The 19212-nt window shown below is 41.8% G+C and overlaps 1 protein-coding gene across 4 annotated transcripts in view; it reads left to right on the top strand.

The window, feature by feature from the left end:
* Nucleotides 1–8498, top strand: part of KYAT3 (kynurenine aminotransferase 3) — a 44952-nt gene extending 36454 nt beyond the window's left edge. For all 4 annotated transcript variants that reach the window (XM_040998787.1, XM_040998788.1, XM_040998790.1 and 1 more), the window contains 4 exons: nucleotides 1882–2068; nucleotides 5644–5717; nucleotides 5978–6064; nucleotides 8280–8498. In XM_040998787.1, the coding sequence (XP_040854721.1) occupies nucleotides 1882–2068; nucleotides 5644–5717; nucleotides 5978–6064; nucleotides 8280–8342 (411 nt within the window). In that variant the 3' untranslated portion in view covers nucleotides 8343–8498. The remainder of the gene's footprint in view (nucleotides 1–1881; nucleotides 2069–5643; nucleotides 5718–5977; nucleotides 6065–8279) is intronic.
* The last annotated feature ends 10714 nt before the right edge of the window (nucleotides 8499–19212 follow it).

Raw genomic sequence — 19212 nt, 5'->3', positions numbered from 1 at the left:
TAAGCCAATAAGTGAACAAGTTTCTGAGAAAACAGTACAGCTGAGAATCTGTAATGTCCCTGAAAACATCTTCCACTGCTTGTCAGTTTGGGATGCTGTTTGGCTCTCAATGTTTGGAGACTTGCCCCTGCCTCAAGAAGAACCACAGATTTCCAGGCTGATGCAGTCTCCCCTTATGTCATCCTTCTAACTCTGTGCTGATTTTGAATTCTTTTGCCATTAAGGATTCTCTGTGACCTTGCCTTTCTCCATCTTTTAGTTGCTTCCCATTTCATGCTGCCCCTCTTGCAGCCCTTCAACTACGCTGATCTCTAAGGTCTTCCAATAGAACAAGTTATACCCTAGTGTTTTTATTTGTTGGTTTCCTGTCTCTTCTCGCCAGTATATACTGATGGGAAGCTGCAGTCTTGCAGTTTCCAGCACTTGTCAGAATGCCTGGGTTATCGTGAACAACATGCATTTACTGAGTGAATGAATTTATCCTTCAGTTCTTGACAACTCTTGCTTCTAATTGGCTTCTTTAAATGTGATTACTTCTATCTGTCCTGTCTTTTAGCTATTCCAAGTTCCTGATGGTTTGCTCTGAACATCATTATCATAAGTCACTGCTGTTTACATCAGCCTACAAAGCTCTCCTGCTTGTACAATCATTATGGTTTGCCTATGCCCTGAGTCTGCCTTGTTTACCTGCTCCTGGCTTGTGGCCTTCTCAGACAACTGTCTAATCTTTAATGTCACAATTGACTGCTGAAACAAATTACCACAGATTGGGCAACCTATAAACAAGAGAAACACATTTTCCACAGTAAAGAGGGAAGGGCTTCCAGGATAAAGGCACCCCCTGTTTGTGTCTAATGAGGGCCCACTTTTCACTGTGACTTCCCATGGTCGAAGTAGGGAGCTAGCTTTAGATACTAATTCCATTCCTGGGAGCTCTGCACTGCCAATTCTATTACTCCCTAAACACATTACCACCTTGGGTTTTAGGACTTCAACATATATCATTTTTTTTTAATGATACAATTCCATAGGTACAGGAATTTCCCTTCCACTCCTGCATTCCTCCTGACTCCAACTGATTTCCTCTGTAATATTTCAATAGTATAGTTCTTTAGCAATAGTCACAAGTTCCTCATTCTGCTATTTAAGTGTATCATGACACCATTGAGAGTCCTCCTTTTAATCAGAAGTAGAGAGGTAACCTGCAACATGCTTTCCTTTCCTGGTATGTTAGGAAAGTTATACAGTTCCTCTAGGTGAATAAAATTTGGAAACTCTCTCTATATATATATGTTTTAACAATGCTGGCTGTTACCTTGGCCTGGTTTCTCTCCTGCTTTTTGGTTTTCCTGGAGAAAGGTAGAGAAGATCCTTTGTGTGCTCCACTATAATCCCTGTTGCATTTAGATAACTGGCATGGGAAATGAAAGATTACAGCCAAGATTTGCATTCTGTGGAGAGGAGGTACGTTCCCTCCTCTATGCAGGGTGTCAGTTTTCATTCTCACCATGTCCTACCAGGAAATGGGTGGGCACGAAGGCACTATTTCTCCGTTGAGCACATCATTCTACAGCACACCTCAGTAGAAAACAACCTAACATCTTTTCGTTTCCAACTAAGCCACATTTCTATAATGTCTCTTTCAATTTGGATTTTCATGACTCATGTCCATCCTTCACATTAGATTCAGTCATGCCTTGTGTAATTAATTTCTCCATTAACTTGTAGAATTTAATATAGATTCACTGGAATTCAACTGTAATTTCCTGAGTGACCTTTTCACAATAATGTTACTCAGATAATTTTTATTTATTATGCCAATAAGTTAAGCAATAACTAACATCATATTTTCTTTCCACATTTTTCTGTCTTAACATGCAGGAAGCTCTGGCTCGTGCTTTTTGGATTGACATCAAGCGCATGGATGATCCAGAATGCTACTTTAATTCTTTGCCAAAAGAATTAGAAGTAAAAAGAGATCGTATAGTTCATTTACTTGAAAGTGTTGGCCTAAACCCCATAGTTCCTGATGGGGGATACTTCATTATAGCTGATGTGTCTTCACTAGGTTTGTAAACGCATTTATTATTTCAAATGTATGGAAACTCATGTGTAAAATTGTAGCAGAATTACAGAGACAAGATGGGTATCAAATCCATAACTGCTTTTAACCTATGGAAAGGGATGAATTTAACAATTCCGTTTTCTATAATTATCTTTGATTTTAGGATTTTTTGGCCTTAAGTATGTTATTAAATGGTGGTGGAGTCACTGTTCATCTAGGTAGTATATTGACAATAGAATTTGCCCTCTGAAATATAATTTAAAACACATGTATAAGAAGTTTATATTTTTTTTCTTCATTTGGGTGGAACAATTTGAAACCAGTTTGCTTTAACATAGGGAACCAAATAATAGTTTCACTATTTAAAGTGTGGTTACAGAGAAAAAGAAAGACAAAAATCTCCCATCTGCTGGTTTACTCCCCAGATGACCACAATGATCATTGGTGGGCCAGACAGAAGCCAGGATCAAGGAACTGCATTTGGGCTCCCATGTGAGTGGCAGGTGCCAAACTACTTGGCCATATTCTGTTGTCTTTCCAGGCACATCAGCTGGGAGCTGGATCAGAAGCAGAACAGACAGGGCTCATAGAGAACTGTGATAAAGTATGCTGCTATGGCAGGTGGTAGTTTAACCCACAGTACTATAGTGCAGGCCCCCCTCATTAGAGTAAAATTTCAATTTCTTTTTTTGCTCACCAAAGCAGCACAATATTCTTTTACAAATATGATTATCAGAAATTTTGGAGCCATTAGGAAATATTTACCTTTTTGGAATATTCTGAAATGAAGTAAATGGAAGTGATATTTATTAAGGGGCTCTGTGTGCCTTTTGAAGAAATTGTCAGTTCCTACTTTGCACACCAGAACACTTAACAAATTTTAAATAACTTGCCTGAAGTCCCACACCAAGATTCCGAATAGTTTTGTATTAAAAAGGCATCATCTTTATATTGCCTAAAGCTGCCACAATTCTGACATGGTCTGAATATCTAACATCAGCAGCATGATAACAATTTTTTTTCTAAAAAAAAAAAAAGAAAAAATATAGCAATGGTAGAATATAGGTCATAATTATAATTTATTCTGGCAAAAATTTAGCCAATGAGGTTTTTCACTGATGCCAAATTTTATAAAGCCGGAAAGAATAAAATATTTGGTACAAGGGGAAATCCCTGAGCTAAAGGAACTATATCATGAAAAATAAAATTTTTTTGAAAAGCGTAAAAGATTTTCAACTTTATAATAATATGGTAAAATTTTGAACTTTGTGTTCTTCATGTAGGAATTGCTTTCCAATACACAAGCACTTGATACTTGCATTTTCTACTTTTAATACTTCATCACCATCATCACAGATCTCAGGGAAGGGAGGTGTTAGTACTTTCCTATAACTACTCCTGAGCTCCCTCTGCATAACAGGCTGCTTGTAAACTCTCTCCCTGTCATGAAGGGGCTCTAGGGAAGTGCCTGTGAATAACAGCTGGGCACTTATGCTGGAAGACAGTTTGATGTCTAAGTGTCTGACCTGTGACCAAGTGTCTTGTCTCACAGATATTTGCTTATACTGTCAATGCCTTCTAGGCTCTTGTCTGCCTTGTTTTCAACTTATTCCTACTGAGATAGTCTCTGTGTTACTGACCCAGGAAGGGGAGAAGGTAGCTTGCCGGGCAAAGCCTACAGGAAGCAGGGAGCTGCCTGGAATGTGGGTGCTTGACCAGCAGTTGGAGAGCAAAAGAAGGCAAAGGACCTGTGTGCTGAAGCCTGTCTTGTGGTCCAGAGGGTTTCCCAAGCAAGTTGCTTGCAGAGTTCTAACTGAAATGGCCTAACTGACATAGGTGTAAGTAGAGTGTGTGGATATAAATTTTGTAGACTCCCACTAACAACACTAATGGAGAGATGACCACTATGGTATATCTGTGCCATCCATACTGGGTCAGAGGAGCAAGTCAAACAGGTTATAGCCAGCTGACCTATTGGAAGGTAGTGGTATAAGGCAAGCATCTGGAAGGATTGCATTGAGGAGCAGGGAAACTGTTGACTAACAACTGTGTGTAAGTTCTGTCTCTGGTATGAGAAACTCCAACATACGTTCCAACAGATGCTGAATCAACGTGAATTTATTACAACTCACTACATGAGGTTCAGCTTAAACTGCAGGAAGCTTCTTTGCATTTATTTCCTCATTTATCGTGAGAAAGGAAGCTATGACAAGCAGAAATTCTTGCAGTCATTTAGCCACACAGCTGTATTTGGGAGGATCCCAAGCTTCATCCTTAAATACCCCACAAGGCGTATCCTGAGATTTGGAAAGTATTTCTCCCATGTTGGGTCCCAATGTGCAGTTCATTCAATGAAATGATAAGAAACAATATTGTATAGTTGTCATCACTTATCTTTTTGCCTATAAAGAGATTTTCCATGTGAACTTAGATTTTTATAGATTACTTAAATATACACATGAATCTGATTTAAATTCTTATCTTCCCAAGCACAACTTTGCTTGGTTCAATGGGTATCACTCCCTTCCCTGGACAGGCTTTGCACCCTAAATATGCTACATGAAATTTGTCACATGAAATTTTTACATGATTTACTCTTTGAGTCTAATATAACAAATCTGATGAAACACATATAAAACCTGAAATACTAATTTAATTATGTCATCCGAAAAGGGCAGGCTTGTAATCATCTTTAGACTTTTGAGACCAGAATAAGCGCATTCTGTAACATGTGATACAAATCTTCAGTGCTCAATATGTAGTAGCATTTTATTAGTGTTGCTATGTGGAAATTTTGCATTCTTAAATTATGTGAGTTAGCAGTTAGAATCATCAATTAAAAACATATTCAGGCTTTTGAAAAAATAATTGTCCTTCAATGTCAACGTTTTGATATCGATAATTTTCAAAGATCCACTAGTTCGGCCTGGAGCAGTAACCTAGCAGCTGAAGTCCTCGCCTTGCACACAGCAGGATCCCATATGGATGCCAGTCCATGTCCCAGCAGCCCCACTTCCCATTCAGCTCACTGCTTGTGGCCTGGAAAAGCATTCAAGGAAGGCCCAAAGCCTTGGGACCCTGCATCCGCCTGGGAGACCTGAAGGAAGCTCCTGGCCTTCACATTGGTTCGGTGCCAGCCGTTGCAGCCACTTGGAGAATGAACCAATGGATAGAAGATCTTCCTCTATGTCTCTTCTCCTCTGTGTATATATGACTTTCAAAAAAATAAATAAATCTTTTTTTAATTGAAAAATTAAAGCTAGAGGTCTGCTATATGGGTTCAGGACCTAAGCATTTGAGCCATCTTTTGCTGCTTTCCCAGGTCCATTAACAAGGAGCTGGATCAGAGTGGAACAGTCAGTCCTCAAACTGGTGCTCATAGGCTGCCAGCACCACAGGCAGCAGCTGTATCCAGTGCACCACAACACCAGCCCCTGAGACACTAGTACCTGCTGCGAAAATTCTGAACCAGCCCAGCCTAAGCCAAAAGAGAACTTTGAATTTTAATATAATTAGATTAAATAAAAGTGCATATTGTCTGCAATAAATTCATAGGTCACCTAATTTTTTTATTTTAGATGCAGACCTTTCTGATATGAAGAGCAACGAGCCTTATGACTACAAATTTGTGAAATGGATGACTAAAAATAAGGTAATGTTTACTGACTCTGGACTATTGGATTATATTTTATTGTGAATTTATAATAATTTGCTAGCATCAATGGGAAAATAACTATATTTTATTATGTAATGTTTTATTCATGGCTGATGAAGGTTTTTTAAACTTTTTTTGGAAATTGCGAATATGTTAAAATTATCTAACCAGTATAAATTAATATTGATGTGTAAATTTTTTATTGTACCCAGCCCATTAAGTAGTTTTCATGTCATATTTTCCTGTTTATGTCTCAGAAACTATCGGCCATCCCTGTTTCAGCATTTTGTAACCCAGAGGCTAAAGTGCAATTTGAGAAGTTTGTGCGATTTTGCTTCATTAAGGTAAGTTCTCCGTACTTTACTCAAAAGGGCATTTATAATATCCTGATTTCTTAACTTACGAGGCAGCTTTTTTTCTGTTGCTGAAACCTATATGCTCATGTGCAGTAGTTTTTAAATTTTGGTTTGATCATAAGTAGTAAACAGGCAGATTATGACTATAAAGAAGGAGCCAAATGGAAATTTAAGGAGTTAAAAATATATCTGCTTTGAACAATGTATTGCACTTAGCAAAGGATTGAACATATCAGGAAAAAAATATCCAATCAGAAAAAAAGGGAAGAAAATTCATCAAAAAGTCTCAGATCCATGAGACAGTGTCAAGTGACAATATATACGTGCCATTGGAATACAAAAGAAAGGAAGTAAATAGAGTCGGAAGAAAGCTGGGAGGTAGCTCTGATATGGAGCAGTCAGGAGGGAAGCCAGTGCTGTAGGTGAAATAGTGCTGGCCCCTACTGTTATTATTTCAAGCTCTTAATGTTGTTGGAACGGTTTTTCTGGAGTCAGCGTAGCTTCTATGCCAGCTCACTCTTAAGTCAACTTAGGTAGAACAATATAAATACTGCTTTCAACTTTTGGAGATAAGCTGTAGACAAATTATGAAAGAGCTGCTCAAAATAAAACAGGAATGTTAATAACCCAAAAGTGTAAACACCCAATGGTTTGAAACATAGAATCAATGGCAAAACTATCATAAATTCTCACTGGATCTACAAATAGTGTTAGATGGTCTAGCAAGAGAAAAAACTAGTATAAGACTAGTATTTTAAAATGTAAACATAGCCCTTATCTAGTATCTCATTGGAAAACATTCTAAAATAACTGAGAGAGTGGTAACCTAATTAATAAATATCCAAGTGTATTAGGAAACGTTAGCAAGTATAGTTAATGTGATAGAAGAAGAGAAAGCCATAGAAGGAATCCTGCTTCTGCATTTTCACATTCTAGAAATAGCCAGCAAGCGGCAGGCTCAGTGTCAAGGACAACAGGAACAGTGGATGTACTGTCGGTGCATCAAGGAAGAAACATACAAACATGTTATCTAGAAACTGTGTGAGGCAAGTGGAAAGGGTATTGTGCCTAAGCTAATAAGTCAACATTCACATTGCTGTGGCTGAAAGCTGTGTTAACGCAGCATGAAAGAAATATAGAAATATGCAGATAGCCAACTTAGTTGAAAAGAAAATCTAAAAGAGCTCCTCTTTGAAAGAATTGATGAATCCTACATTAACTGTATTAAACTTTACCAAGGTAAATTTCTGCTCTCTTCCGATGCCACCCCTGCTTTTCCTTTATACATACCCACGAGTACATCTTCAAATCATATTCAAAATCAGCAGGTGACATATCCATCACCTGCAGTAATAGGAACAGTACATGCAATGGCAACGAGAGCTTACAAAGAGAATTCAATCAATATTCACTAACAATTAAAGAACACTGTGAGGAAAAACAAGAATCAGAATAATCACTAAAAAAAAAAAAAATGTTGCAATATGGCAATTGAACATTGCGGCGTTTCAGATCCAAAACATAAAACAAGAGACCAAAGAAGAGATTTTTTTTTTTAAGTTCTGAGAATATAAATGTCTTTTTGTTTTTACTGCTGTTTAGCATTTTTTAAGAGAAGAGATTTCTTTGCTCACAATTCTGGAGATTGAAAAGCATGGCACCCCATCTGCTCTGCTCCGATGAGGGTCCGAAGCAGATGTCATAACCATGACACTACTGGCGAGGGGCGCATCGAGATGCCAGACACCTTTTCTTTCTTTTTTTTTTTTTTCAAAGATGCACTTCTTAAAAGGCAGAGCAACAGAAAACAGAAGGAGGCAAAGGAGAGCGAGAGAGAGGGTACTTCAGTCTGCAGGCTCACTCTCCCGTGGCCATTACAGGACTGGATCAGGATAAAAGATGAGCCAGATACTCCACCCAGGTCTACCACATGGATGTCAGGAGCCCTCGTACTTGGGCCATTGTCCTGCTTACCAGGCACCTTAGCAGGGCACTAGACTGGAGGCTAGTAGCTGGGGTTTGACCTAGTGTGGGATACTGCCATCACATGTGGGGAGGCTTAGCTCTCAGTGCCAGTTCTGGCCCCTGAACAATTTTCTTCACCTGAAACCACTTAAATCTTCATGTATTATAATTTTTATTGTTAATTTTTGGTTCATCTTTAATTGATATTATATAATGATAATGTCTCATTAATTTACAGAAAGATAGCACACTGGATGCTGCTGAAGAAATCATCAAGGCGTGGAATAAACAGAAATCTTGATAGATGCAAAATGGTCATGGTTATCAGATGACTTAGCACGGAATTGTTACTCGGTACTACCATCTGCTGGATGGTGGAGAACAAACTATTTCAATACAGGAGACAAATAAATTAAGAATATTTGCATTATTTTTCCACAGTAGGAATGCTAACTTTTAAAAAATTATTTATTTATTTGAAAGACATGGTTACAGAGACAGAGAATGACAGACAGCAATAGATGTTTCATCTGCCTTTTGCTAAGATCAAGTGTAGATGTTTCATCTACTGGTTCACTCCCCAGATGGCTACAATGGCCAGGACTGGGCTTAGTCAGGCCAGGAGACAGAAGCTTCATCCAGATCTCATATGGGTGGCAGGGCTCAAACACTTGGACCATCTTCTGCTGCTTTGTCCAGGACATTGGAAAGGAGTTGGCTTGGTAGAGAGCCAGGACACAAACCAGCACCCATACAGGATGCCAGCATCACATACATTGGCTTTACCGGCTATGCCACCATACTGCCCCCAGAATCTTCACTCTTAACAATATTCCCATTGGATATGCATTAAAACATCTTCCACTAGAGCACCTCATGAGACTTAGCATAGTATAATGGTTAAGAACTATGAGATGATTAACCTCTCTGCTTAATATTCTCATTGTACAAGGGATATGAAAGTAGCTCCTACTTCATGTTAAGGTAAATACTAAGTGTACTAATGAATATAGGCCTGGGGAATGATAAACACTGGGCTGATGTTAGGCAATTATTCCACTGCTGTGTAAAGACTCCTAGCAGGGCCCAGTACAGTAGCCTTGCGGCTAAAATCCCCACCTTGTGTGTGCCAGGATCCAGTATGGGTGTTGGTTCTAATCCCTGTGTACCCGCTTCCTATCCTGCTCCCTGCTTGTGGCATAGAAAAGCAGTCAAGGATGGCCCAAAGCCTTGGGACCCTGAACCTGCATGGGAAACCCAGAAGAGGCTCGAGGCTCCTGGCTTCAGATTGGCTCAACTCTGGCCATTGCAGCCACTTGTCTGCTCCTCTCTGTATATCTAACTTTCCAATAAAAATAAATAAATAAATCTTGGAAAAAACTCCTCGCAGTTACACAACAAATCCTCCCTATGATTGCTTTGACTACACACCTTTAGTGGACTCTTTAGCCTTGTTTGCAGTTTTGCCCTCTGTCCCAAATATTGCCGTCATTAGCTGTCCACATGTATGGTCTAGGTTTTCTGTACCTTGACCTCCTTTCCTAGTACAGTTTACATCCGCACCATTCCAACCACCCACTCCCTGGAGTATACACTGAAGCTTTCGTCATTCAAGGTTGTTTTACCTTTGAGATAGTATTTTTGCCATTTCATATTATAACCACCTCCTTTTCCAGCTCATACAAATGTGTGCTTTTGGTCTCTTATCCATTTATCCCTCCCTCTTCACCTCTCAGCTTTTCTCAAACTACCACTTCTTTTTAAAGAATGCAGTATAATTTCAGATGCCCCAAATCTCAACAAATGGCCCATGCCTCTCTTACATCACAATCAACTGGGACCCTCAGTTGCACTCAGCGCTGTAAGTTGCATTGTATCTAGGCAAGTGCTACACTGCCAAGAGAAAAGTAGCCAGTACCTGGCAGGCATCCTGGGCCTGGTTAATGCCATATTTGTGTTAATTATACCAATGTGCCAGTAATAGTTGCCTATTCTATTTTTTTTTAAGATGTAGGGACAGATGCTGGCACGCCAAAAGGGCCTGGGGAACCATGTGTGAGTGTACATGGGCCCTGGGTAGGCAGGCAGGGCCCTAGGCTGGCACAGCACACTGTCAGGGGACTGGGCATTGGGGACTGTGGATTTCTCAGGGGAGCAGGACTGGAGATGTGTACAAGAGAGGTCTGCTGAGGGAGAACGAGACAGGTGAGGTGTGACTTCTGGGGGACCTCCACCAACATGACTACTGCACTTGTAGGTAAGTGAGAAGGCTGAGACTGGGTGGTTTAAAGGAGGGAAACTGGAGGAACTTTTCAGGCAAAACCAATACACCTGCCCATGTGGGAGACCTGAGCTGGGCTTGTTGGTATCAACCACTGCCTATTGGTGCACATAAAAGCCATAGCTGAGGGGCCTGTCTGGCAGGGCTTGACCACAGTACCTGCCAGTGAGTGTTGGCTGGGTCTGGAAACAGATTCTGTGGAGGATTGGAGGGCTCACCCCTATGGGACTGCCACACCAGTTGATTTGTTTGAGGACTGTGGTAGCAACAATCTGTGCTAGGCATGACCATTGAACTCACCAACACTCAAGGTACTGGGGCTGGGAACAGGCTGGGCTAGTCCAGGCAGTAGCACCCACAGGCACACCCAAGAATTTGGTGTGGGGTTGGCCAGGCCACAGCACCCACCAGCACACACAAAGGCCAACACTGGGGAGCAGACTGCCAAGTAAGGGCCTAGTACCTGCTGGCACTGTGAGATGTGGGACTGGTGGGAGAACTTGGGGCACAAGGTGGGCCATTGTTCCCACTGGTGAACACATGAATCAGGGCTGGGTTTTGGTCAGGTCGGGCAAGGCTGCTTCACTTGTTCACATGTGTGTGGGTTGGCTCTGTAGGGGGCAGACCAGACAGGCCAAGTTATCACACCTACCAGTTTTCACAAAGCCACGTGGGGAGTGGGGGGAAAGGCTGGGCAGGGCTAGGCTGCAGCACCCACCAGTGAGTTGGGACTGGGGACAGGCCAGACCAGTCCAGGCTGCAGCATCTGATGGCAGAGGCCAAGCTGGGTGATGGGTCATGCCTCACTGGGTTCACGCAACCACTGGCATACACAGTATCTGTGGCTGGGAGCAAGCTTGGCCGGGAAGCTAAGGGAATGCCCAGGATGGGCTGCGGTTCCCAGTGGTGAGCAGAAGAGCCAGAATAAAGGTGGCAAATTTAGTTGGACATTGCTGCAGCTTCCCTCAGCATTGCTGTGGCCTGGGTCTGGGATGTACCAAACTAGGCTAAGCAACAGCACTTGTGTGTGCTCATGAGTGTGAGAGTAGGTGTAGAATAGACTGGGCCCAAGACCCATGCAAGAGCTAGGTCTAGGTGGACCACAGGCATGGCTGGGCTGCAGCACACAACACTAAGATACGGAATGGGTGTGGACTGTTTGGGCAAGGCCACTATTCCTGCCAGGACAGGGGGTAGGCCAAGGATCTACCAGTGTGCACAAGCTCTATCACTGGGATGTGACCTGATAGAGAGCTTGGGGAACTCTTCTGTCAGGATGTAGTCCTTGCAGGTAAGTGCAAGAACCAAGGGCGGGAGCAGGCCAGACCAGGCCAGGTTACAGTACCCGCTGGCATATGTGAGAGCCAGGTCTAGGGGTGGACCCAGTTCATAGCATCCCCTGGCTGATGAGAGAACCAGGACAGAGCGCAAGACAAGCCAGGTTGGGCCACAACATCAGCCAGTTCACATTAGGGCCAGAACTGGGGGCTACTTGGGAAGGCAGGCCCAGCTGAGCTGATGTCTACACTCTTCCTTGTCCAGCGTGGTTTTCACTGTCCCATTTCAACCAAGATACTTAGGCTGCCTTGACTTATTTACCCATCATTCTGTTCTGTCTACCCTTCAAAGAAAGAGTTCAATCCTGGGATCACTGCTCCATACTTTCCCCTGGGCTGATAAGCACTGCTGAAGCCACTGGGCAAGTTCTGTAGCAACTGTGAATTTACAGCATTGATATGAGCTAATCTTCTCTGTTCCCCTATCGTTTACCACAGCAGCAATTCCCAAAATGTTTCCATTCTCTATAATAAAAAATATCCACCCTCTCCCACTAGTGTCCATGAAGGCCAAGTGTGTGATGGGCAGGATTGGGCTGGGCTGCAATATCCATTGGTTTGTGTAAAAGGCAGGGTTGGAGACAGAACTGACCCAGCAATTGCAACCACCAGCATGTGCATAAGCTGATTGGGGTGACAGACCTGTACCCTGTATTGGCAATCACACACAAGATCCCGGTCTGGGATCACCTCAGATGAAGTTTCTTTGAGTATCCCCACAACTGAATTGCTGGACTCAGAACCCCAACCATGGAGAGAAACACATGGTCTGATCGTTGGAGTGCATCCGTCAGAGCTGGGACTCCTCAGTGGCTTAGTTGGAGCAGTGGACAGCATAACCAGATACACATGGAGGATATGGCAGTACATTGGAGTCTGTGGAGGACATCTGGTACCATAACAGGACGGAAGATAGAACAAATTGATCCACTGTCCCACCCAAGTGTTGACAGTGAGTCTGCTGGGCAAACAGAGACTCTAAGGTGGCCTATGTCAATCAGTGGATTCTGGAGAGATTTCATCGTGCTTGGAATGACAAGATCAGCAGTAATTTGAAACTGTTGAACTATCGAAACCTCCTGAGTAGGACCCTCAGAGCATGCCCATATCAGGTACCCTGGGGTGGTATTGGAAGGCTGCCCTCCATCCCGGGATGCAGGGGCATTTAGCAGGCTGGTTGTGGCTTCTCTCCTTGTCTGCCCCCTTCCCCCAGATACAGGAAAGGAAAAAAAAAAAACATGGAAATCGTGATCTCACCCACCTTCCTGTAGGCCTTGACCCTAATCACCCTAATTATCTATGTAAAAATCATCAAAAATAAACACATATATACACCCTCCATTTTCCTCACACCTCAAAGCCCATTAGCACCAACATGATTAAGTCATAGCAAATGACACATCTGCTTCTCCAGAGAAACAGAATCTTCCAGACTAGCATGTTTCTGGGATTCCACAAAGAAGCCTAGAATTTACTTCTATCAGCACCCAGCCCTACCTCATTCCCTCCTGTTGTAAAGCCTATCCCTTGACTTGTCCAACACAAACAAGTTTGGAGTGGTTTCAGATGAGGGTGAGTTATTGGTTAGATTATTAGCTTCAGTTATATCGAAGGAGGCTCATGACCCCAAGAGCCAGGTGTTTCATACCACTACCATCCCTACCATCCTATGAGGGTTTTGGTTTAGGTTTTTGTTGCTGTTGTTTTTGGTCTTTACAGGCTTCTATGATTTGGTCCAGTAGAACAAGACTAGTCTGTGGTGAATTCCACATCTGAATGATCCAAAAGAACTGTGATCTTTTCTATTGAGAAAAGAATTAGATAATACATATGAGTTCTGCAGATAAATAGTGCAATATTGGACCAAGAAATTTTTTTGGAGTTCAGCATTATACCTCTGAAACGTTAGAAGCCAAAGTCAAACCTGAGGCTAAGACATACTTAACTCATTCCAAACAGTAAATTTGCTGCAGTGGTCAGCCAAAGGACTGCACAAAAGAGACTTCAAGAATCTGAAGTGCATGAAACATGAGGATCAGCACAGCCTCTGGCTGATATCTCTGGCTCACACTTGGCATTGAGCGTGTTACAAGTTCTCCTAAAGATCACTGTTATTGTCACTGCTGCTCAAAGCATTTAGTCCTGAATTTTCTAAACAAGACCTCATGTTGCACTCATGTAGTTTTAAATTTCCAATTTCTTTCCCTTCATGAAAGGTTGGGTAATTTTTCCTTGTTTTCTTTTCCCCCACTTAGAGCACAGTTCTTACGTGCTCTTCTTAAACGTTCTTGAGCATCTTCCATCTCTTATAAGAAGCACTCTGGAGCTGGTGGTGTGGTACAGCAGAATGGGACACCACCTCTAGTGCTACATCCCATATAGGGGCTGATTTAAGTTCCAGTAGCCCCACTTCTGATACAGCTCTTTACTGATGTTACTGGGAAAGCAGCAGAAAATTACCCAGTGCTTGGGCCCCTACACCCATGTGGGAAAGCTAGAAGGAGCTCCTGGCTCTTGGCTTTAGTCTGGCCCAACCCTGACCATTGCAGCCATTTGGGAAGTAAAGCGGCAAACGAAAACAGAAGATCTCTCTGTGCAACTGTGCCTTTGAAATAAATAAATCCTTAAAGGAAAAAAAAAAAATCACCCTGGCTGCAATGTGATTGGAGTAAACTGAGAGGACAAACAAGATAGTGATATATGACAGCGATTCAGGCAGAAAATCCCTGCAGTGGAAATTGGAAGAGTAAGAAATGATCAGATACTGTGTAAATTTTGAAGACAGAACCAACAGAATTTGCTTACAGTTTATAAGGGGCATGAAAGTAAGGAATCAAGAATAAGTCTAATCTTCGGCCTGAAATGAAAGTATTTGATGCCATTTCAAAGGTGGAGAAGGCTATAGGAAGGGACAGGGCCAGGGGAAGACCAAGAACTCTGTTTTGCACAAGAACTCTGTTTTGCACTCAGATTCCAGTGAATATAACAGGTAAGCAGCTAGATAATCAAGTAAGGAGTTTAGAGTGTCTGGCACATTGATGGTATTTGAACACAAGAGATTAGATAACATCACAAGGTACGTGATCACAGATAGCAACAAGAAAAGAATGGATGACTTAGCTCTGATATTTTTAGGAATTTTACTGCAAAGTAGATTACTTTTTTTTTTTATTGGAAAGCAGATTTACAAAGAGAAGGAGAGACAGAAAGAGCTGCTGTCTACTGGTTCACTCCTCAAGTGTGCATGATGATCACAGCTGAGCTAATCTGAAGCCAGGAGCCAGGAACTTTTTCCATGTCTCCCACATGGGTGCAGGGTTACAAGATTTTGGGCCTTCCTCTACTGCTTTCCCAGGCCACAGGCAGGGAGCTGGATGGAAAGTGGAGAAGCCGGGACATGAACTGGTGCTCGTATGGGATCCTGGCACATGCAAGGCGAAGACTTTAGCCACTAGGCTACCGTGCAGGGTCCCAGTAATAACCTACTTCTTGAAAGAATTTTCCTTACTTGAGGATTCCATTTGTACAAACACACCACTTTCAATTTTCTATAATGTGGACTCTCCATTCCATGTTATTCTAATTTCTCTCATGACTTCCATGTTCCTAAATTTAAAGGAGGCTTACAGTCTCATTTGACTTAACCTTCTTTCAGTATTTCTCATTGGGAACCACTCTGGCCTTCTCACACCCTCATTTCCTCATTCCTATGACGCTACACACTGTGATCAAACATTATTCTGGGTGTTTCTGGGGGAGAGTTTTTAAAAGAAATTAACATTTAAGTCAGTGAGCTTTGGGTAAAGCAGATTGCCCTGCATGGTGTAGATGGGCCCCAAGTTGTCAATCCAAAGCCTGAGACAACCTGGCCTTTCCCAAGCAAGAGACAATCTATTGTCACACAGCCAGGGATTTATAATCCACCCCCAAGCAGGGGACAAATGAATAAATGAGACAATGGAAGGTGTCTTCACCAAAGAGGCTGCCTGTGTGAGAAGCAGTTTGCCATTGCTTTCATAGAAAGGGTTGTTAGGAAGCTCTGACTCAGCCTTGCTGCTTGCAGCTTTAACTGTTCTGTTTGTGGTATCTGGCCCCCTCTAGGTGTCTGTGTTACATAGCAATCTCTTGGAACATTCTCTGACAAACAGCTCAAGAAAGTTCAGATTATCTGCCTATCTTCCAGGCCACCCCTGCCTGCTTTTTGCCTAAATCCTACACTCTTGATTACACAACCAGCATGAGGGCAAAGGCCAACACAGTAAAGTCAGCAGAGCAAAAAAAAAAAAAAAAAACAGAGCCTGGAACCAAATGCTTGCCACTAATGCCTTTAAAGTAGACTTTTATCAAGTCCCAGTCTCCCTTAGCTTTCAGCTCCTCTGACTTCACTTGGATGCTAGAAAGTAAATTCCTTCCTAAAAATGTGTAACAGTTAATTAAGAGAGCAGTGCAGGAGTCAGGCCAGCCCTCAAAGATCCTGGGTCACAGATTTCACAATTTAATTATCTTCTCTGCAGCTAAAATCCTAATGCTGAATTTTGTAGGAATCCAAGCCCTGACAAAACAAAGTAATAACCAATCTTCTGGTGGACACTGGACAGACTGGAGCACACCTTGTCATCACAGCAGGCCTCGTGTCACTAACCAATCCAAGGAAATCCACAAACACTGAGGGCTGACCAAGGACCCTCACACGAGTGCATCACAGACCTCAGTTCCTCGGGAAATTTGGAAATTGAGCAATAGCTGTCCAATTCCTAGTTTTGCACAATGCATTTATATATTTCCATCAATATCCCAGAGTTGATGATGGTTTTGCTGTATGTTGGGCAAGCAGACCCAGCAGTGTTTTCTTAAAGAGATGGGTTCTGTCAGACTAGGACCCTGAAAGTCATTTGTAGTCACTGTCCTTCCATTAGGCTTCGTAATATATGAGATAGATAAGCCACTATTTGCCAAAGCCATTACAGTAGAGTTTTCCATTATTTACACACAAACCTTTCCCATTACCTATATACTGCATGCATAAAGATCGAATTTCTCTTCTAGAAGATAAATTAACCTGATTTTTTAAAAAGCCAGAAGGCAAAAAAAGAGAGACTTTACAGGGGGAAAAAAAAAAAAAGACTTGAATTAGTAAAAGAGAAAGGCAAATTATCATAACCTTTGGTCAAATTTGTGAATTTTTCCTATAATCCTATGATAGCAATTATATCACCACACAAATGCCAAATACTTCACATTAAAACTTATTGCTAGATAAAATAGGAGTATTTGATCTCAGCTGGGTAAAGCCAAGGGTAAAACAAAACAGAACCAGATCTTCAACCTTGCTACTCAGACATGGGAATTTCATTTGATTGCTGCTCTGAGAATACATTTAATTACTCAGTAATGCCAATTAAGTAGGAAGTTCCCCTGCTGACAAATGACTAACTTGGGACATAACAGAATAAATTTTAGAATGAACTGGATTTGCTAATCAATATCAACTTCCCCATATTATACAGCTGCTATTTCCCTTGATTTTAAGATAGAGAATATTCTTTCTTACATCATGTAAAGCCTTTTGTTGTGCCAGAATTCTCATAGTTAAGACAATGAAATGACAATTTCATCCTTGTATCCATACAGTGGCCATCCTGTTTGACATTTTCAAAACTTACTAATTATCCATGAAATGTGTAAAATCCTACTTGAGTTGACACCTCAGTGCTATGTCTTCCAGTCCTCATAATTCCATAGCCTGTTTAAATTCCTGAAATGAATTAGTATGACATTAGTAATTCTTTCATTAATACATGAATGCAAGAGTACAGAACTCATGAAAACTGTTCCATTTCCTAGAATTACTCTCTCTGGAATGCTCATGTCCATGCTGTGCACTTGAAGTGATCATTTCAGAGTGACCATGGCATCACTGTTCTCAAAACTTTTCAGGACGTTTATCTCCCTTCAAGTGAGAGCCAAATTCCTCATTATGACCTTGGAGTCTCTACGTGCTCTAATGCTTTTCTCTAACCTCATCTCCTTTGGCTTTTCCCTTCCCTCAACCGTACCGGGCAACCTGGCCTCCTTGCTGACCCTTGAATTCCAGGAAAGCTCCAGTTTGGATCCTTGCACTTGCAGTTCACTCCAGCTGGAATGTTTTTCCCTCAGCCCTCTTCCCCTGACTATTCCAAATTCTTAGTCAATTCCCCCTCCCTACTGGAGAATCTTTCTGACCTCTAATGTAAAGTTGCAAATCCTGTCCCCTTAGTTGCCCTTGCAATCACCAGCACCTAACTTATGATTTTCTCATTAATTTACTGTCAATCTTCCAACCTAAGCTCCATGAGGGGTCCTTTCACTGTCCTGTCCACTGTTGTGTCTTCAGCATATGGATCAGAATCTGCCACTTGGTGGACACTCAGGAATGTTCTCGGATTCATGAATCTCTACTGATATACCTTGTGTCCCAGAACACCGGTCTAATGTTGTTGCCTTGTTTTCAACCACAATGCTCTTTCGGCTCTGAATCTTTCATTTACTAATGATTTCCTGAGGCTCCAATGTTAATGAAGTAACATTAAAGGTGCCTGAAGTGCTGATGTGATCAGCAAGATTCAAGGCTCTTTGGCTTAGAGCATCAGGTAAGTGACAATGTGGGACTCTGACCCCTGGAAGCCCAGTCTCAGTGCTCAGGACTTCAAGTTGCACCCAGTTCCTGGAGTGCAAGGGGACTAGATTCAACAGAGGGCGATCTACAAGGCCTAGGTAAGCCATGTAGTACATATTCACACATACACACATGCATACATATATGCAAAGTCTCGAAATTTGCTATTTTACATATATTTTTTAATTCATCTACTGCTTAACTTTTAATTTCAGAATAGTTCTAAATTTATAAAACAAAAATTGTGAAGTAGTACAGAGTTCCCATGTACCCCAGTGAGCTTCCCTTATTAACATCTTATATTAGTGTATTTTTCGCAATCAATAAATCAAACCAAGTTTCTCCTGTTATCAACATCATGCTGATATGATACATTTATTGTTCACATGATATGTCACGTTGATGAACCAAACACACGCAACTTCCCCTATTTTTTTTATCCAGACTCCTCATCTCTCACTCCTCCCAACTTCTAGTAATCAACATTTTATCTTTAGATGGGATTTTTCATTAAATTTTATCTATCACGGGGCTGGCACGGTGGCCTAGCACACTAATACTTTGCCTGCAGCTGCAGTCTCTCAGTTTCCAGTTCTAGTCCTAGCTGCACCACTTCTGATTCAATTCCCTGGTAATGGTCTAGGAAAGGAGGGGAGGATCGCCCACACCGTTGGGCCCAAACTCATGTTAGAGACCTGGGGGAAGCTTCTGATTCCCAGCTTCAGACTGTCCCAGCACTGGCCATGTGGCCTTTGGGGGAATGAACCAGCAAGGAGAAGCTATCCCCCTCTGTGACTCTCCCCACCCCCACTGTAACTCTCAACTGAAAAATAAACAAAGATTTTTTGAAATTTCTCAGTTTATACACATGCAGGCTAATATGTGATATTTGTCTTTC

The sequence above is a fragment of the Ochotona curzoniae genome, unplaced genomic scaffold (genome assembly GCF_017591425.1).
Source record: "Ochotona curzoniae isolate NIBS_2020 unplaced genomic scaffold, NIBS_Ocur_1.0 scaffold_1037, whole genome shotgun sequence".
Classification (NCBI taxonomy): domain Eukaryota; kingdom Metazoa; phylum Chordata; class Mammalia; order Lagomorpha; family Ochotonidae; genus Ochotona; species Ochotona curzoniae.
The sequence above is the reverse complement of the archived record's forward strand: the minus strand, read 5'-3'. Positions and strand labels throughout refer to the sequence as shown.